A 19999-nucleotide genomic window follows, 5' to 3' on the forward strand; every position below is an offset into this window, starting at 1 on the left:
TCTAATTGGCCGAGCCGTTCCAGTGACATGGAGGTACCATATTGGTAATAATATGAGGACCCTCTCATGAATAAAATTTTCTCCATATAATGTGATTTTCATTTAAAGCCGATCTGTATGTGGGAGACAGCCCGAGAAGACTTCCCACCCACTGAGTAACAACATGGCGTCTGATTGGCCTAGCTACGGCTGTGCTGCGTTTCATACAGCTGGAGAGCCATCTAGCAGCTGGTGACGCAACCCGAGCAGTCTCCAAGGGTCGCCAGAGAGAGTGGACTCACGTTTACCAAGGACGTTCAACACCGTATAAATGTTGTCCTATATCGGCAGATCAAGCCAACTGGCCCCTACCCTCAAGGGCTCGGCACAGGCAGTAGCCAGTGGCTTGAGAAACACTGTTGTTCCAGGTGCGTTTGAGGAGGCGGCGGTTGTAGTTCAACCTCTACCTCTGCTCCTTACAACCACCGCCATGGCCAAGAGGTGCCCTACCGGCCCAATTAAAGCAAAAGCCGGTATTGCAGGTACTCCTTTATACAGCATTCGCTTTGTAATACTACGCCAATCAATAGTAATGCAAAGTTGAGCTCAGAGAACCGTGTTTTATATAGAGGCCTGGTGTGTCATGATCATCAGTCGGCCGTGTTATTGTAGGCTGTGTGGGCCAGGTAGCTTAGGGTCATCATAGATGCTAATTTTGTGTTCACTAAATATATGAAGCTTGTGGTTAATCTACATCTCGACCTTGCCTTTCATTTTGTGTATAAATTTTCACTACTTCCTGCAGTACACATGAAAGTTATTGGGTACTTTTCCTAAATCCATAATTGCCTAATTTTGAATAACTCCAAATTGTAAGTCATTTTCACTGGGGTCTTTCACACCTTTGTTGTAATGCTAAGCTTACAACTTGGGGAAGTGACCATGATGCCTCCTTGTGTACCAAAGGCTTAGTATACATTGTATCTACACTGTGCAGTCATGCCTATGGGACCCACTTTCATTGTAGGTGTAGGCTTTAGACATCCTTATAAGCTGTGAATACTGCCACTTACCTTGAATTGTTGCTGAAATTTTTACATGCATTCTGTACTTGGCATTTTCGACCCCCAAATTGCAATTAGTTTGTTAGGATTCTTTTGGGTTGGAAACCACTGTTTAAAAATTAAAAATTTCAGTAAATGTACAGTATAGACAGATTCATAGTGCAGTCATGTTATGTTTACAAGGAAAGTTCTCTAATTATGTGTTATCATCTGCAGCTAGCTCACAAGTACGTTATGCCCACACTGACATCCAAGTACCAGACTTTGGTGCATATCGACGTGACGACGTAAAGGATTCTCGTAGCAAGGCTGGAGAGTCCGCATCCTCTCGAAGAAGTTTCACGTACATGCTTGTTGGAGGTAAGTGTATTACAAAGTATTTTTGGTTTTCATGGGTATATTGTTTTGATCCTGTCTGTATGTCTTTTCCATTCAAATTTAATAGCAGGATCATGTTAAGTATATATACAGTGTAGAATAATAGTTTTGTAAATACTTAACTTTGTTATTCTACACTGTGCAGTATACTTGGCATGATCCTGCAATTAAATTTCATAATTGGATCATCTAATTTCATTCAAACTGTTTGAGTTTTGCATTTTTATTCTTTTCCAGTTTGGGGTTTGGATATGTGGAGCTTGTGTGTTTCACAAGTCCAACTCAGTCATTATACACTGTACTGTTACTCAACAACTTTTACTATTTGGGCTTCTGATACGCAGAACATGCTCGCACTCTCAGAATTGTTTGAAAAAGGCCGACTTTGTCACAGATCATCTTTTGCAATAGCAACATTTGGTCATTTGTTTATGGAATCTGCCTGTTGTTGCAACTCTTATTCACTCCCTAAATGTCATTGGTTAATCTTGGGCTGGAGCTGCATTTTTTCCAGTTTCCATATTTTTGTACTAATTTATAAAAAAAAAAAAATCTGTTGTCCTATTTTTGTTACATTATCCTGAAAGAAGCTACTCAAGTTTGACTTAAGCAGTACAGTACCTAAATTCTTGAAATCAAACTTAAACTGAAATTATCCATCAGAGGTTGAGCCTTTTCCTTGAAAGGGTTGACAGAAGTTATGCATAATAGCAGCATTGTATTCCCTGAAAATATTTGCTTGGCAGTAAACCTTGGAGTTTATAACCTACACCGATAAATTTGATAGCTTACCAGGGGAATCTCGGTATTTGCGATGTTGACAGATGGAAAAAATTTTATTTTGTTTTTGTTGATTGGCTTGTGCTGTTGTGAGCTCGTTAAAATTGTCATTCTTTGTCATAAGTAATGGACTGAAGGCTGTTTTTGTCTCTCCATACATATTTTTTAATGTCTAATCTTACTTGGTAACTTGTTTAGTTTTGTCTGATTCAGTAAAATGATAGTTCCCCATCTTTATTCAATTCAGTAAAATATTCCAAGTTTGTTCAAAGACTTCAAACAGAGAACTCCATAAATCACTTTATAAATAACTCCATTTTCTTTTTTTCTTTTTTACACCCAACTAATATACACAAACAAATAGAAGAATGAAAACATATCCCCCCAAAAAACTGAAAAATGAACCAACAGGTGACAAAAAATTGTTAAAGTAAGTGAACACAAAATATGTTCTTTGGAACTGAGTGGAATGATTCCTGGAAGTCCCAATACAGTGCTGTAGTGCCAACTTGATGGGCGAGGTGTGTGCATGGTAGGATATCAAAACTTGTTAGCCATCTACTTCAAATTGTAACTCTTCCATTCCCTATTTTCACAGACTTGGGTTGCATTGGAAAAGTAAAATTATTTGGATTTGTTCCTGCTACTAGAGATTTCAGGAGTTGCTTAGTTTTGGGCTCAACCATAAAATGGTTCAGGAGCAAGGCATCATTTATGTTTCTGTGAAGGCCACTTCATGCTCGAGATTTCTTAGGTTTCAACATGTCCATTCTTAGTGCTGTTAGATGTGATTATTAGTTGATATCAGGGAAATAAAACCAGCCCAAGCTGTATCGAGACTCCGGGGTCTGGTGGAACGGAAAATGAGTGATAACCTCATACATGTTTATACATTGGTTGGATTGGTCTTAGTCAATGTTTCATTCTTTTGGATGCCTGGGGTTTCGGTGCTTTTTGGACTGGCTGTACATCAATTAATAATTTGATTGTACAATACAGTACAGTATACCGGTATACATTTAGGAATCCACATAACGGAAATTCATTTTAACTAATTTTCTCTCATTTAGGTGGCACTGTAGGAGGAATTTATAGTGCTAAATCAGTAGTAACACAGTTTGTGTCAACCATGTCTGCCACTGCTGATGTGTTGGCCTTGGCAAAGATTGAAATTAAGCTCGATGATATTCCCGAGGGAAAGTCTGTCACCTTCAAGTGGAGAGGCAAACCTCTTTTTGTCAGACACAGGTGAGTCACTATAAAACAAAGCGAGTTTTAGATAATTTTTTTGTTTTGGTTATTGGCATGACTGTATAGCTTTGATGAATGGGATTTGTCTAATTGTTTATAAACTGAATAGTGGAGTCGAGATAATTCCCGAATTACAAATTTGCCGGTACCTTTATTACTACCTCTTTTTAACTCTTTTGCTGTAAAATATTCATTTTGTTGCAAATCAGTCTAGGGTCCAGTATTGGTCATATGTATCCCTAACCCAGAAAAACACAACCAAAATCTGGTTAGTACAGGAAAAGTTTGCGTAAATGGGGGATGCCACTATGGTAGAGCTGGTTGCTGAGGAGCACGAAAGTGAAGTGGCTAGGAAATATAAATATAGTAAACACCCCAAATACCGGACACATGAGGAATGACATGTCCAAATAACAACATGATTCTTAGAAAGAATATTAGCCATTTAAATAAAAACCAACAATTTACTGAATGTATGATTATTTTACTTTAACTTATTCATTATGAGCTTATACTAGACACTGTATAGTATACAGTATAAGCCAATCTGTTATTGTAATATGCTGGCTGGCTGTTTTGAAAAGTTGTGCCTCCCTGCTGATACGGACGTCTGAATAAAGGATTCCATCTGACAAGCGACACCGCTGTGACTTAATTAGTCTGGTACTTGGGGTTTTTACTGTAAACAAAATACTACTGTACTCACCAGCAGATGCTATCATCTTGAGCTTGTGATGCAGGCTGGCTGAATTGTCCTGTACCATCCACTGTAGCAGGTGTTGTGAAATAACATGAAGATGTTGATCTTTAGGTCAATGGAAAAGGATTATATAAAAAATGTATTGGTAGGATTAGACAGTAAATATAATGGTAGAGAGAAAGGATAGTAGCATGGCTTTAAAGGGAGGAGTGGTATGGTGAATGTGTTAAAAGTTTTTATAAGGAAAGTGGATTGTGAGTGGTTGAGGTATGTTTTTAAAAGGAAATTTAGTATTGTAAATAGGATTTTAGATTGAACTGAGGTAGAGTTCTACATGCAGGGTCCTTTGATGTTAGATATTTTAATGAGGATGAGTCTAGATAATTCAAAGTTATTTTAGTTAAATAGGACAAGTACAGTAGTGTGTTGTGTGACTGGTGAACACTATTGGTGAATTGAGTTGTATTTACTTGTTTAGAATTGATTTTAGTTAAAGATAAATTAGAAGGTTGAGTATGGCTTTTGTGATTGGAAAAAAATCTTTCTAAAACAAGCCTTATTTTAGGACCGATGAAGAAATTGAAACTGAAGGCAATGTGGACGTTGCTAGCTTGCGTGATCCTGAGCACGACAGTATTCGCTGTACAGATCCCAAATGGCTGGTGGTCCTTGGTGTGTGTACCCACCTGGGATGTGTACCAATTGCTGATGCAGGTCAGTTTATCTAATTATAGCTTAAATATCAGTGTATATTTTGTGTGTTCTAAGTTGCAGGAATGGAATACTATGGCTGTAAATACACAAGACTTGGAGAATGGGGAGAACACAAGGAAGGTTATCGGTGAGATCAATTTCATTATCATTACTATCTAAAAGATTTTGCAAATTGAACATTTCTATGATAATTTATGAAAATAATTGTTTTCTCTCATGTAAGTTCTTTCACCAATAAGGGATCAGACACCACATCCCTTTAAATACTGCTGTACCTTGCGTCATATCATGGGTTTCCTTCTTCAACAATAACCGAAAATGTCCTTTTGGTTTACCCATTTTGTTTTATACATCCCTGTAAATCACATGTGGATTTTAGGATTAACCTTCAGGAATACAGTGTATTGAGTTGTATATTAACTAAGCAAGCATCCAGCATTTTCTTTTACCTTTCACACTTGCAAGCCTCTTCCCACATGGCACACACTGGCTGAACTCAAATTCATCTTTTGGTGTCCTTCAGTCTCTTGAACTGGTGTGTCAGTATGAAATGTTTACATAAATATTTTGCATTAAACACATATCCAAGATACTTTATGTATTATACACTTGAGAGCTTTCTTCAATGATAAGTTCAGTTAATTCCAAACATTATCATTATCCAAAAGATGTTAAATGTAGGCAGCTTCTGTATTTAGGTTACTTGAGGTTTACCATCGAATAAAGTTTACAAATTACTGATCAGATCACTTATTAGATACTGAATTTCTCAGGATTTCCACCAAATAGCAGGAAAATGTAAAATATACAGTAAAACATAAGATAGCAAACTAGGATTTGGTTAGTTTAGGCCAGAGAGCCCATTGGCCAAAATTTTACAGCATTTTGATAAAAATGGTGGAATCTATACAATTGTCACACATTCCTAGCTTCTTTAGATTGTTTATTAAGCCTCATTGTCCAGAGGATTTCCTGTTGTCTGGATTAGTAACTGAAGACAAAAAAGCCATGAATACATAGGTGAATTGAAAAGTTTTCTGCCAGTTTATAATGGTAAGACCAATACTGAATAACTAGAAGGAAATTGTATGTATAAATAAAACTTTACTTAAAACAAAAACTGCATACCAATCTTTAAAGGTAATAAACAGAGGCAGCACTTCCAGTAGACTGTAGAAGTGATTTATATACATCAGAAAACTACATCTTGAATCGACAGCAAGCCCTTGACTCGGACACATTACAGTACTTGTTCAAGCAAAATCAATAAAAACTTCATCCTAGTACTCGGAATGAATAAGTCGTCACAACATTTCATCAGATGCGAGAATCATTGAGCCCTGCTCAAATACTCTCGGTTGAGTTAGTTACATGAGACACGATTATTATGATCAAAGTCATCTCTTACAACAGATGGGGGGGGGGGGGTTGTCTTGGATAATTCATTATAATGTCTGTTCACTTAAACTCCACTAGGATATGGAACTTTTCATCCTTGGACGCTATGGTAATGCATGGACGCCTCCACTTAATTCAATAGATATGTGAAAGGCATTAACTTTGCTTTATGCAACCTTCAACATGTACTGTAGCACTAGTACTCACAACTGATAATATTTAGTTTACAGGGTAGGACAGTTTTCATAAGGAGGGAGAATTATCCTGAGGCGATTTTAGGCGCCAGTCTCTATTGGACTGTCGGGGAATATTGTTCATGCACTACAAAATTCTGGGCGGGGACCATTGTCCTGATTGGTGGGCATGCGGTGTTGGCGGGCTTGTATAACGATGGCCGAGGCGATCGTTTCCATAGCCTCATGACAGGAGGGAGAAGCTGCCAGGCGCAAGAGTCGTAATCCTCCCACTTCCATTTGTGACACTACATATTTCATAATACATGACACAACCATTCTAGAAATTTGAGGCAAATGTTATTAAAAGTTTATTCACTTAACCTGTTTTTTACAACTTTTTAATCAATAAAGTATTCTACCTAAGACTATACAGTACACTGATTTAAAACATAGTCTCACCTTTTAGAGCAATAATTTTCATTTAAAATATCTGCAACTTTATTGTTTATCATATTGTTCATCAAGATAAGTTACTGTGTAATAATTTTTTCATGGATCCCTTCTAAGGTGGCTTTCGTGGTTACTATTGTCCTTGTCATGGTTCACATTATGATGCATCTGGACGTGTTAGGAAGGGCCCTGCACCTTACAACCTTGAAGTTCCCAATTATGTGTTTACTGATGATAATAAGGTCATCGTGGGATAGGATCAGTGGGAGTACAGTAGTTATTGAATTTAGGGCAAGATCAGGAAGGATATTAGGAGTGGATACAAAATCAGTAATAGCTATCAGGTAAGTTTTTGCTTTTTATTCTTTCTCTGGATTACGTACCACACATATAATGTAAGTGATTACATCTATACACATTCCTACATATTAATGCCCAACTCAGAACCTCTTACTCTTCCTTTTGCTCCATAATTTCTTCATGTACACTATCTTCACATCCCTTTATCACCACTCTCCTGTACGGTAATCATCTCCCACACTACTTTACCATTTATTTTTATCCATTCATCTCTACAACCACCATGTCATTCATACCCACAAGTAAGCCATGCCTAATCATGCTTCCTTTTTGTAGAAGCTTGTCATTTGAACTCCTCTGGGGAGCCAAACCAAACTCATATTTTAAGCCAACTTTAATACTAGTAGCTAACTGGAGATTAATAGTAGAGAAGCTCCTTCCACTTTTTCACTTTTGACATTTTCACACTGGGCTGCCAGGATATATATTTTGCTCCAATACATATTTTAAGAACTCCTAACAAAGGCTTTTCATTACTGTTTATCGTTTAATAATATTTTAGAGTTCTGAAATTTGCCAACCATTATTTTTTATAGCAAGCTTACACATGTTTTATCCCGTTCAACCCACCCTTAACTGACAATTGTCAGTAATTTGTTTTTATCAGAAATAATTTTGGTGTTACTTTAAAATAAAATTACAAGTGTATACTTATCAGCAATTGATCAGCTTTCCCAAGCAATCTGTTTGCTTGGAATGTAAAAAAAAAAAGTGGACAAAACCTTAGTTGATAGATCACTTGAGGGATTGGTTACTAGATTTTACAAATAGAAAACTTGGGTGTGTGTATATTAAAGCTAGTGGATACACAAAAAGTGCTTAGCCTCTGTCACTGTGCTGATTAAAATTGTTTGACGTTAACTAAATAGAATATTAAAAGCGGGGTAATGTAGTGAAGAGGTTAAAATGTGAAACATGCTCAAGATGAATTGGGAATGATTGTGGGTGTTCTAGTAGGGTAATCTTACATGTCATATTGTGAATCACCTGTAGGCCTTAAAGGGGACTTGGCAGATGGGTAGACTAGATGGAGGAATGTGGGCAAAACAAATAAGAAAATATTGTGATGGATTGTATAAAAAAAAATTTCAACCCACAGCAATATTACTAGGAGGAAGATTACAGAGCCAGGTATTCTAGTTTCAAATTCACTTTACAATTTAACTTCATTTGTATTCAGGTCATGACTTTTTAATGATCAATTAATTTTTTCCTCATTTTGCATATTAGTCTTTTTTTTAATATTACATTGTCCAATTTCTTTGTAGGTGATTTTGGTGGGTATTACTGCCCCTGCCATGGCTCTCACTACGATGCAGCTGGTCGTATTCGCAAGGGTCCTGCACCACTCAACTTGGAAGTCCCAGTACACATCTTCACAGATGATTTACTTATTGTAGGCTAAGTCTACAAAGTTAATAGTATATTTTTAAGGTTGACTTTAATTAATTAGAACTGACGAGGTCAATTAATATTATTTATTATTTTTACGGTAAGATGAATATTTGTCTGCTGCAAAGGTCCACCTCTGTCGAGGAATATAATGACTTCTGGATAAATTTGTGGTAATTAAGCCAAAAACCTGAGTAAATCATTGAAGCAGAATTGTATTAAACCTTTTCAGGTGCATTTTGAAATTTTAGAAAAATAGACTGGGTTTGATTATTATGGGTGTACAAAAAGGCTGCAGGAAAAGTATATATTATAAACCCAGTGGTGTAGATATTGTATAAAAATAGCAACTGTTTCACATCTTGATTCTTGGTTGCTGACAAGTAATGGCAAAATGTAATATAAAAGGAAATTTTACATATCATTTGGTTTTCATTTATACCCTTGGTCATTTCCCGTGTGGATTTTAATACATGTATCCCCAAATTTACAATGAGGTTACTATTGTGAAAAACCCATCGTTGAAATATCAGAAATTGTAATCATTATAACGTATGGTTCAAGTAGATATGTTCCCAGCCAGTCTTGAAGCCCACATGTATGACTGAAAATAAAATACCTACAATGATAATTAATATACATAATACTCAAACTCCTGCCCCACATCATTAAGAACAAGCTTGGTCATCATCACATGTTCCTTTTGAGGCTAAGGTGGAGTGGAAATATCACTCTAGACTCCCCCACGGCTTCACAATGTCAAGCTTCACCTCCAGAGAGACTGTTTTCCTGGGTGCCTTGGCCTCCCAGACATTTTCAGAGTTACACTGCTCACTTCGGTTGCAAATACAAAAGGAAAGCACTAGGCACAAAAACAGAGTGATCAATGAAAACATAAAAACAATGTTCATAGCTGACACTGCTCGCATCATGCTCAAAACAACAAAATCAAAAATGTTTAAAAAAAAAAAATTTACTCGCTAAAACATTAGTGTGAATGTTCGTGATGACTCGCTGTAAGATAAATAAAAATGATAGCTGTCGAGTTAAACGGTAATGTCATATACGATCACCATGGAACAAAGCTTGGGATTAGTGCGCCAGGTGGTGGCACGTGGGTAGACGAGCTGACGAGTGCAGCAAGAGTGTTTTTTATTCAGACATTTGATTCTGGCCAGTTAATGCGAACCTTTTTGTTTTATTAAAAATAGGGCAATCTTTATACACGCCATGGTTCAAGCGAAATATAGAAGGAAGAATGTATTCGTGGGATACCTGTAATAATATGAAGGGTATAGTATTTCATTTAGAAATTGACAAGTTTGGAAATAAAGATGGATGATGGGAAAAGTTTAGTTGGTCTTTATGTAGAACATAATTAACCATTGAAATACTGTACATGTATTAAGGAGGAATGCATTCCTGGCCAGGAAATTGAAACATTAAGGAACACACTTTACATTGAATAATGTAAATGCCAACAATTGATAGATAAAACTGTACCTTTAATTATGACAGTGATGAATTCCTCCCCGAGACAGTGAATGTGTGTAGATGCAGAACTTGAACCTTGCTCCCCCCCCCTGTCCTAGATCACCTTGAGCCTTTTCTGGGATGGTTGCAACAGACAACGGCATTTGACGCTAGTTGGTCATTAATCTCGCGCAATCCGCCACTACAACAAAATTTAGCCCATAAGGGCCTGCACTGATAGATATAAGAATAGCACCATCCCATCTATTGTTAAAATAATAAACAACTGATTTATGTACTGTACAGCCCTGTAATTGTATTCAACGCATATTATATTACGTCTAAATCAAATGTTAGTATATTTTCAGCCACCGGTTGCAACTATTAATAAACATTTTATTATTATTATAATTTCTTCATGTTATGGTCTAAGCAGGTCCAGAATTAAAAGTTCAATGCAAATGCAGCTGAAGTTGGTATGGAAATTTGAGATTTGTTTACATTAATATGGAGATGCCAGCCATGTGGAAGCAGTCATCACCAATCGGACAAAATGTAAAAGAATATTTGGTCGACATTATTAAAGAAATCAAAGGTGTAGACAACGGGAGCTCCTGGCTCCCTCCTTTCCATATCTCGCTCTGTCTTCCCGAAGTTTTGACGAATACATCGTAGAACGATTGAGCCATTTGACACATGCATGTGTGAAGCCCATAATCAAACAGTTGGCAGGCCTGTGGAATCTTGGAAAGAGGTTGCCAGTGACACCATCCACTGAGTTGGGTAGTCAGGTTTCATCATACTTTGGCCAAAGCTGGGAAGCTACTTCATTCTCTCACTGTCCGTGAGATTTATAAAATTGAAAAAGCATTTCCCTGTCTTTGTATTTGAAGATACGCTTTATAATTCCTAAATCTTGGTTGGCTTTTTTCACTGCTGGAGCAACACTTGTGCTGCCTTCAGTAAACTTTTTCCTTATAATATCTCTTAAAACTGTCTAACTAACCTTGCTGGCAGTAAAGGTATGGTGCATGCACTTATAGGTTACTACTTTTCTTAAACAAATATGGTCCATTGGTTTTTTTTTCTTTCTGGTGCATGTCCTCCACCAAAAAACTTAAAACTACTATTATCACTTGCTTTTCCTTTAGAGGCCACAGGACCAGGAAAAATTATCTAAAGTTCTAACACAAAGGGTTGCAGAGGGTGGTGTGGTGAGGGATGCATACATTCATGAGAAGAAAAGAGATACATAAGCACTGGGCTGCACAGCTTTTTGTGCTGTGCTATGGCTGGAGAAGCTCGCAGAACTTTTGAGATGTACCTGAGCAGAATAGTGGTGACTGATTGCCTACCAACCACTAATAATTAAAATCGCAAAAGACATGACTGTGAATAACAAGGAATTGCTCTATTACTCTTACAGTTCAATATTTCAGAAGAACCAGAAAAAGAACATATCCTGTACTGTATAAAGTCTTGTAATATTTAAACACAACACATACAAAGAAAGTGGAAATTAGTCCATGAAGCTCAACTCATTTTATTAATACACAAGTTCAATATGATACAAATCCAAAGCAATAGACAAAATAGAAACAAATTAATCCATTTAACTTTACCATCATTATATATTACTGGAATCAAGACTACAGTACTCATTAGAAACTGTAATTACATCAGTAGTTTCTTTTTTTTTTAACATTTTCCTTCAAATAAATATACTACTGTAAATAGAAAACTCATCATACTGTATGTTAATATCTTTCACTTTTAATACAAAGGATCAAGCCTGATAATTTCAAACTCAATTACTGTGTGAGGAAACACTAAACAGATTAAAATGCCTTGACTATTTAAGCTTAAGAATTTTGAATACTCTATGACAACTGGACTACTGCTTGAGACACTACTTCTTGTCCTCAATTCTCATTTTCTGATACTGAAGCCTTTTAATAAGTTTTGCTTTATGAGCATGTTACAAATCACAGACAAAGGTTACTCATTATACAGTACTAATGCTCTTACTAAATGTAATACTGTACTGTACAGTAAAACAATCCTGTAGTTTGATGTATGCTACTGTATAGTTAAACTTTCACAAAACACTGGCCATATTCTTCAGTTCCTCATTTGTGTGGGGCTTAACTAATAGTAACCAGATGTAAGAATGTAAGACCTTAATACTGTAGTAACAAAGACAGAGTCCTTATACCAGTTTCAGACAACTGAGGCACTGTATTATTAGTAGTATATATATTTATTAGTACTTAAACATAAATAATACAATATATCCTGTACAAAGGAATAAATATATAGAAAGTTGCTACTCCTCTTAGGTGTGGTTGAATTTTATGATTTGTGGTACATAAATTAATGTTATTTTATTAAGAATGAGAACTTCATAGTACAGACATAACATCTTCCTACCCTAGAAGCCTAAGGTAAACTTTGGGGTAGGTAAACTTGAACGGGTCATATTAATTATTATGGCATGTGGCAGAGCAGAGCTCATCAGTCAGATATGTTAATGGCCCATACTGTAATAGGCTAGTCAGCCCTCAGCATGGAAGGTACCACCCCACAATATTAAGAGATAGTACAAATAGACACTACTGTACCAAAATGGTATTGCAAACCACTGGGTATTGGAATTAAAAAATAATATTACTGTGCTAGTCTTATACCAAAATTAAAGGTAAAATGTCAATAATAATAATGATATATTCAACACATGAAAGCATATACAGTATTACCATTATTAAATTATAAGGACTATGAACACAAAAGTTAAGCTAATGTGGGAACAATTTTCCATAATGTCATTACTAACTACATGATATAAAAATACCTACAGTACTGGAACTGTGATGCACCGTTCTATAAAATATAAAGAGCTACATCCTCTAACAATGCTTCTATAATACAAAATACTGTGGCTCTTCCAAATTTTGCTACATACAGAATAATACAGATTTATATACAGCTCTAAAGAACTGCACTCAGAAATACAAAGACCTTATGAACTTACCGGGTATCAGAAAATTTTGAGTGCAACTGCCAGACTTGCAAAAAAGTAATGCTGTGCTATACACTACCTTGACTTGTTAAATACCTATATGAGTTTTACCTTATACTGTATATGGGGGTACATATCACAACTTCCATAAACACTTAAATTAATGGTCAGTACAGTACAATAATTACAATCATAACTTCACCTTATCCACCACCTAACCAAATGCCCATCACTTTATTTCTTAACACTTGCTCTTGGCCACTTTTAAAACATCTTCACTTCCACTTGTCCATTGTGTTACATACTGTACTGAAGCCTTCACCTACTGAGTACTGTACCAGAGTTAGTAAGTTTAACTGATAAAGTATATAGAGAATTAGTAACCACAATTCAAAAGAATCCTGTGGTCATCATAAATTTTCATGGACAATAATTTTACTTTTGCAAAAAATACCGGTATTAATAATATGATGATGAGAGAACTTTGTGATGAAAATTGTGAATCAGTCAAGTGATGGACATACAGTACTGTATAGGTCCTTATGGTCTGTGTTACATAAAAATTAATAAACATTATATCAAGTCCTAACTGTCTAACTGTTGGTAAGTTTGGACTTATAGTATTTCCACACTAACCTGGCCTATAAGCCACACCCCTCTTCTATACAAATAGCTGATTGGTTTATAGAACATTGAAACTAAATGTATTCACAATTGGGGTGCAGACCTGTTATTATCTAAAATAATGTTAAATATCTGAATTATCAAAATGGAGATGATTTCAAGCCATTAGAACTTCAGAGAGGATGTTGGAAAATTTCAAATATTTATCATAAAAGGTCGATATAAATACGCGCTTGTACACGCACAGTCCGAGGGGCGGGGGGGATGGGTTAAATCGCTCATGGGGACCAATCAGCTATTTGTAGCTATAGACGAGGGGTGTGGCTTATGGGCCAGCTTAGCGTGAAAAGGGTACAGAATACTACTGTATATTTATTTGTTAAGATTACTGTGTATGATATAATTTTAAACATCACGTGGGATGGACAAAAGAAAACCTTATACTGTAAAGGCTACCTAGTCGACATCCACCATCACACACATGTTTAAGCCCTCTCATCAGCACATAAATATTTATCCTTCAGTCTCAAACAGAATTCCTTATTAAAGATTTTGGACTGTGTATGAAATATAATAATACAGAACTGAGACGACTAGTGGCGAAGAGGATAAACTACAGTACAGTTGGCTTAATATATAAATACAAATACAGATAATCCCAATCATGTTTTGCTCAGTAAACTTCAAACTACAGTAAAATTTTACTAAATACAGTACGTATAGAGAAAATCTGCAACACGATTCATTTATGCACATTTGTGAACAGTATACTGTAAAGAAACAAAATTACAATACTGTATACATTGAAACTAGGTATTCATTACAGATGACAAAAAGTATCAATATGATGTACAAATACAGCCAATGGCTTTCAGGCCACCTCAGTACTGTAACACTAAAAGAAACCATTCATCCCCTCAGGTGCACACTTCAGGCACTAATGGTATTCATCCCTGAAATTTTCAGAAACACGTACAGTACTTCAGACCATTAATCCCTTTATGTGCATGCCTCAGGTACCAACAAATATATTCACTGGAAACTTCAGACAATTTCTTCAACATCCAGTATTTGAGAATTGTGACAGAATAATTTCCTGCCTATCTTCTCCATTAAAAATCTACCAAATTCCAAAAATCATTCAAACTATTAATCCATTCAGGTGCAAACTTTGGTTTCAATGGCATATACATACCTGACAATGCAGTACTATTAGGAAAATTCATAAACCAGTTTCTAACTACTCTGTACTATTGTGGTTCTGATAATCATCTTGAGACTCTATCTAAATAATAAAGTGAAATATGATTTACTGCAACAGAGATGATAAGCAGAGGAGTGCTGTTCTGAGTTCCTGTTGCAAGAATTTTCAGTTTAACTGTAATTGATCTACAGGACCTGGGTGATGGAAGAGGATTACATCACCTCTCATGGTTAAAACAAGCCTTGTTTCAGGAGGAAAGTTTTTTCCTTACTTGTCAATTCTCATTAAGCAGACACAGATATTTTAAAATGCTACATATATTTTGTAAAAACTCAAAATCAGCCAAAAAGAAAGTAGAGTAAGAATGAATATCTGTGTTATCTACTTACTGTTCTGATCTTTCCAACACTTCAACATTCAGACATTATATTGATACAACATGACTCATTATTCATGTGACTGGTTTCTTTGGCTGAAGTGTATGTTATGTGGAGGAAATTGCTTTTGTCTTGAGTGTGCACACTATGCCTGCATGTTGTACACCCAGGTGACCCTTGGCATTAATGGCTGGGTAGTGTCCTCTCATGGTATCTACCTTTGGAACAACCCAAAGATCATTCCTGCCTCCCCATTACTACCAGCACCCTCAAAGAGAGGAGGGTGCTTAGTTGTGATGTCAAGCTAGTGCTCACACACTTTGAATGTTGGCTGTTATGAGTTAGCCACCTTTGACCCCGGCTCAATTCTCACCCGTAGCCAGTCTGCACATCTGCTAGAGCTAAGTGATACAGTTTGGTCTTCATGTTATTTCACTTCCCTTTCTCCCACATATCACTCATTGATTTTTTTTCCATATCAAAGCTGTAGAATATGCATCTCAACAATCTTTCCTTTACTACAGTACCTATGTTTCAATACAGTACATACAATTGAAAGAAATGTGTCACAATATACCTTCCACTAAATCCAGTAACCTTACTCTACATTCAGTCTGATATATCCCAACCTCCATTCTACTATCCATACTATACAGTACTCACTGAACCATAAGAAATTTCTGAATTATTTCCAGTCACTTCAAATAAAGACAATCTTGCTTAATTTCATAAATACTGTATACAAGTTTTCATCCTTACATACCATGCTAAGCTCCAACATTAAGGCCTGCTTCTCTTGGTGACTGCTAACTACCATTGCATGATTTGCAGACAATTTCACTAATACATGGGTACAATATATTTTGGATAATGGTGATTATAAAATTACTTTTGCAGTTATAGTCACTGACAACCAATGCCTCAAGGCAGAGAGGCAGAATTAACTATAGAACCATAATGACTGGTAACTGAATAATGTCAAGGTCTCACCACAGTAGTCTGACTCTCATGTTGAGGGCAGCTGTTATACTGTGTGGATGAAACTGTTAAAATACACCTGCCTAATTAATATAAAGGAAGAGCTGTGATGACTGTAATGGTTGTTTTAATGAACCTTTCATTTAGTCAAGATTCTAAATAAATGGGCCAAAGTTACATACACAGTATGTTTTAAAGGCAGCATTGGAACCACCCCTCAACAGTGCAGGAAGTGTGCTTGTGTTAACTCAGAAAAATTTGTACTGTTCAATATCTTTCAAGTTATCTCCCACTAAACATTACTTATTGAAATTAAAAGGGCGACAGGAATATAAAGTCATTATATTATCATAATATTTCAAGATATTAAAGGTCATTAGTCTATTCTTAGAGTTAGTGTTATGTATTTTAGGTGTAAAACTCTGCGTCTTTTCCAAGTCTGGACGAAAGGTTCCTGAAAAATTATTTGACTGAAAAGGTTTTACTTCATATTTTCTTCTTGGCAACTTGTTAAGAGAAAATGCAAAAGTTTATGTACAAGAGCTTGAAGATTATTTACATATATCCTACAAACATGAACATAAAACTGCACTCTTAAAGACAACTAACAATTTCCAACTTGAACTAAAATTCGTATTAAAGGACAGATCATCAAGAAATATTGCTGCTAAAAGATCAGTTTCCTAGAGCAATCATTAAACTTTCTTTTGTCAAACTCAGCCATCACAAACACTTAAGAAATCACATCTGGAAGCTGAACACAACACAAGAGGGCACTTACTTTACTATGAATGCTGAACTGCTCACTATGAGACATGCCCTCAAGCACACTTTAACTGTTATAATACAGTATCATTCATTAGTAGAAAAGGAATAATATAAACACTCAAAAGACATTGTAAATAAAGAAATAAATAAAGAAAGTTTTGCTTTACAGGTAATTTACCTTTCTTTACATGGACCAAACAGCTGGGGGTATCACTGAATTAGAAACAAAGAGCAACAACATCGTGAGAATTTTTTATCAATAACAAGTTTTATAAACCTTGATTTCTGTCTGACCTAAAGTGCTTAAATAAATTACCTGCTAAATACCTTTGTGTGGTACTATGATCAGATACCACAATGAGAAACATGCCGTAGCTACACACGAAAATATCCACTGTACTGATAATCAGGTCAAGGAAAGTGGAGGAAATTTTCAGTCATCTCTTAGTACTTGAGATACAATACTGTATGTACTACATAATAAATGAAGGGCTGAACTATGACATCCCACTTTACGAGTGAGGGAAAGAAATAATGATCACTGAGAACCACAGGTAAAATATACTGTAGCCTAGCCTGTATGTGTGTGAGAGCTTCATTGTTTTGTGGTTGATTACCCTTTTTATCCTGAAAAAACTTTCACTTTTAATATCAAAATTTCATACTTCAGAATCATAGTTCAAAGTCTGATCCATAAATTATATTGACTATTGAATATTTAGGTCGGTGGGTTGAAGATTTGACCCAAAGAGTCAATTTAACTGTTTTAAACCCCCTCAACCATAACACTCCTGATCTACAACCACACCGGGGAGGAGGAGAGAAATCAAGTCACTTGTATTTTTCTTTAATCATTAAAAAGGGATTTCATACTTCAATTCTTCATTTACAATTTATGGGCAATCAATGAGTGACAAGCAAGATTTTAAACCACCATCAGATAGGCTGGAGGAGGTCTAATGTTAATATCCCCACTGAGAAGTATTTTATATCTTTTAAAATGGAATGGGGGATCACCCTTTGTACTTCCTAATAACACACACTCTATTGAACCTGATGATGGAGTTCCTCAATCCAGAGTGAATTAAAAAAATCATCCAGACAAATGCAAACAATGCCTATGAAGTGTTCCCATTAAAGGGTAAATATCAAACTGGTGATGCTATTACTGCAAATCAAGGTAGGTACTGTAGTTACTGCTGGAGACGGTCTCACATCACCATTTTCATTAACTCCCTCCAAAATCCTATTACCATGGCAACAGTAGGTCAGTTTGGTGTGATGTGCCCTACGAGTTTTATCGCACGAACCTTGTCACCTGCCAAGTCTACAATCCCATCCTTGTGTAATTTTCTGCACACAAAGAATTGGGACTGAAAACAACTCTGCCTTGCACTTGTTGGCAGGGTAATTATGATTTTTTCTTTCATTAAGGTCCAAAAGGAACCAAAACATCTTACAGAAAGTGTTTAAAGATGAAGATTATTCATTATGAGTTTCAGAGGAATGATATAATTAATTAATTCACTTTAAGGTACTTATAAATACATAAGATTTCACGGCCTGAATAAATAACGAAAATGATGCTACTGCTGTACCATTATGTTATCCAAGTAAATATTGTATAATCAATAGTCTAAATAACTAATTTCAGTCTCAATGTCACAAACTAACCTTATACTAGTGTAGTAAGAATGAACAAATGAAAATCTCTTTCCTAAATAATTTTTTTTTGTACTGTAGTCTTTTGAAATAAGTCAGAACAAACCAAATGGAACTAAATATTCAAGTACAAGTTCTACAAATCAGTCAAAATATAATCACCTATTTTATATGACTAGAGAAATACAATAGAGTGGAGGAAATAAAGAAAACCTTTTCCATCTGTTCTGGTCCATGTCCAATTCCTCCACTACAATCAAACCATCCAGTGGGAGGGGAGACAGACAGTGGGAGTTTGCCTGTCTTTCATGGTAAACAAATCTAACTTTCACATCGAGCATCTATTTTATACTGTAATTATAAAAATACAGTATTCCAATATAATGCTTGGTCATGATGGAACAAGTTTTAAAGGTTGAACTGAAAAATAACCTTGTAATTTTCTCTAAGGTTAATATTTGATAATCCTTGTTTAATGATATTCAGAACAGCATAATACTGTATATCACTGTGGACTGTACATATTTATAATGAACAATTAATCTCATACGTAATTTTCTCTCAATAATTTGAGGAATACAATAAGCCTGTAAATTGAAAAATTTAGGCCAAGGGCCTGGGGAATGGCTTGGCTAGGTTCCCAGTACCACTCTTACCACCTAAATTTTGTCCATTAATTTACACAAATCCCAAAAATTGACTCTTAGTGATCTAAAAGTCAGAAATCTGGACTAGTCCATAAGTGTCTTAGACTATAAAGTTTATACACAATCTGTTCTAAGTCTTTGACCAAAGATCATCCCAGAGATTTTTCAGCTCAGACTGATTTGTATGTCCACATGCAAATATTAACTTGCCTCATACGTATTCACAGTATCTGTTATATCTGACATTCCAAAAATAAATTCCTTGCAAAGAACAAGTAAGATGAAATAGCCTAACATTAGTGCTTTACTGGAAGTCCTACTACAGTACAGGCCCCCCCCCCCAAGTTCGCGGATTTTTACTTCGCGGATGACACCCTGGATGTACCCAAGAATGTCAGTAGGTAGTTTTAAAGTTGCCTGCATTTAAGCGGCTGGGACAGGGAGCCATTTGTTCTAGAGACAGTAATTTCCTTTACCTGTATTGTAAGTAAGTATGTGTGTGTGTGTGTGGACACACAAACACACACACAAAACACATACAAATAAATAATAATGGGAAAATATTCTTAATAATTGCAAGGCATGCATTGCATGCCTAGTAAAAA

At 35.8% G+C, this 19999-nt stretch overlaps 1 protein-coding gene across 2 annotated transcripts; it reads left to right on the forward strand.

Moving 5' to 3' along the window:
• The first annotated feature begins 226 nt into the window (after positions 1 to 226).
• LOC121859497 (cytochrome b-c1 complex subunit Rieske, mitochondrial-like) lies at positions 227 to 9064 on the forward strand. Of its 2 annotated transcripts, none has more exons than XM_042356338.1 (5): positions 227 to 521; positions 1260 to 1403; positions 3272 to 3449; positions 4718 to 4866; positions 8519 to 9064. In XM_042356338.1, the coding sequence occupies exons 1-5, from the start codon at positions 311 to 313 to the stop codon at positions 8653 to 8655; spliced, it is 819 nt and encodes a 272-aa protein (XP_042212272.1). In that variant the 5' UTR covers positions 227 to 310; the 3' UTR covers positions 8656 to 9064. The 2 variants fall into 2 exon arrangements, with proteins under 2 accessions (XP_042212272.1, XP_042212273.1); XM_042356339.1 differs by having other exon boundaries at positions 227 to 407.
• The last annotated feature ends 10935 nt before the right edge of the window (positions 9065 to 19999 follow it).

Source organism: Homarus americanus, unplaced genomic scaffold (genome assembly GCF_018991925.1).
Source record: "Homarus americanus isolate GMGI-L3 unplaced genomic scaffold, GMGI_Hamer_2.0 scaffold7626, whole genome shotgun sequence".
NCBI classification, from domain to species: domain Eukaryota; kingdom Metazoa; phylum Arthropoda; class Malacostraca; order Decapoda; family Nephropidae; genus Homarus; species Homarus americanus.

Excerpts from the sequence above, each read along its gene's own strand:
- LOC121859497 (XM_042356338.1), top strand. The coding sequence starts at position 311 with ATGTTGTCCTATATCGGCAGATCAAGCCAACTGGCCCCTACCCTCAAG. Across the intron at positions 522-1,259 it reads AGCAAAAGCCGGTATTGCAG|CTAGCTCACAAGTACGTTAT; the intron begins GTACTCCTTTAT and ends TATCATCTGCAG. Across the intron at positions 3,450-4,717 it reads CCTCTTTTTGTCAGACACAG|GACCGATGAAGAAATTGAAA; the intron begins GTGAGTCACTAT and ends GCCTTATTTTAG.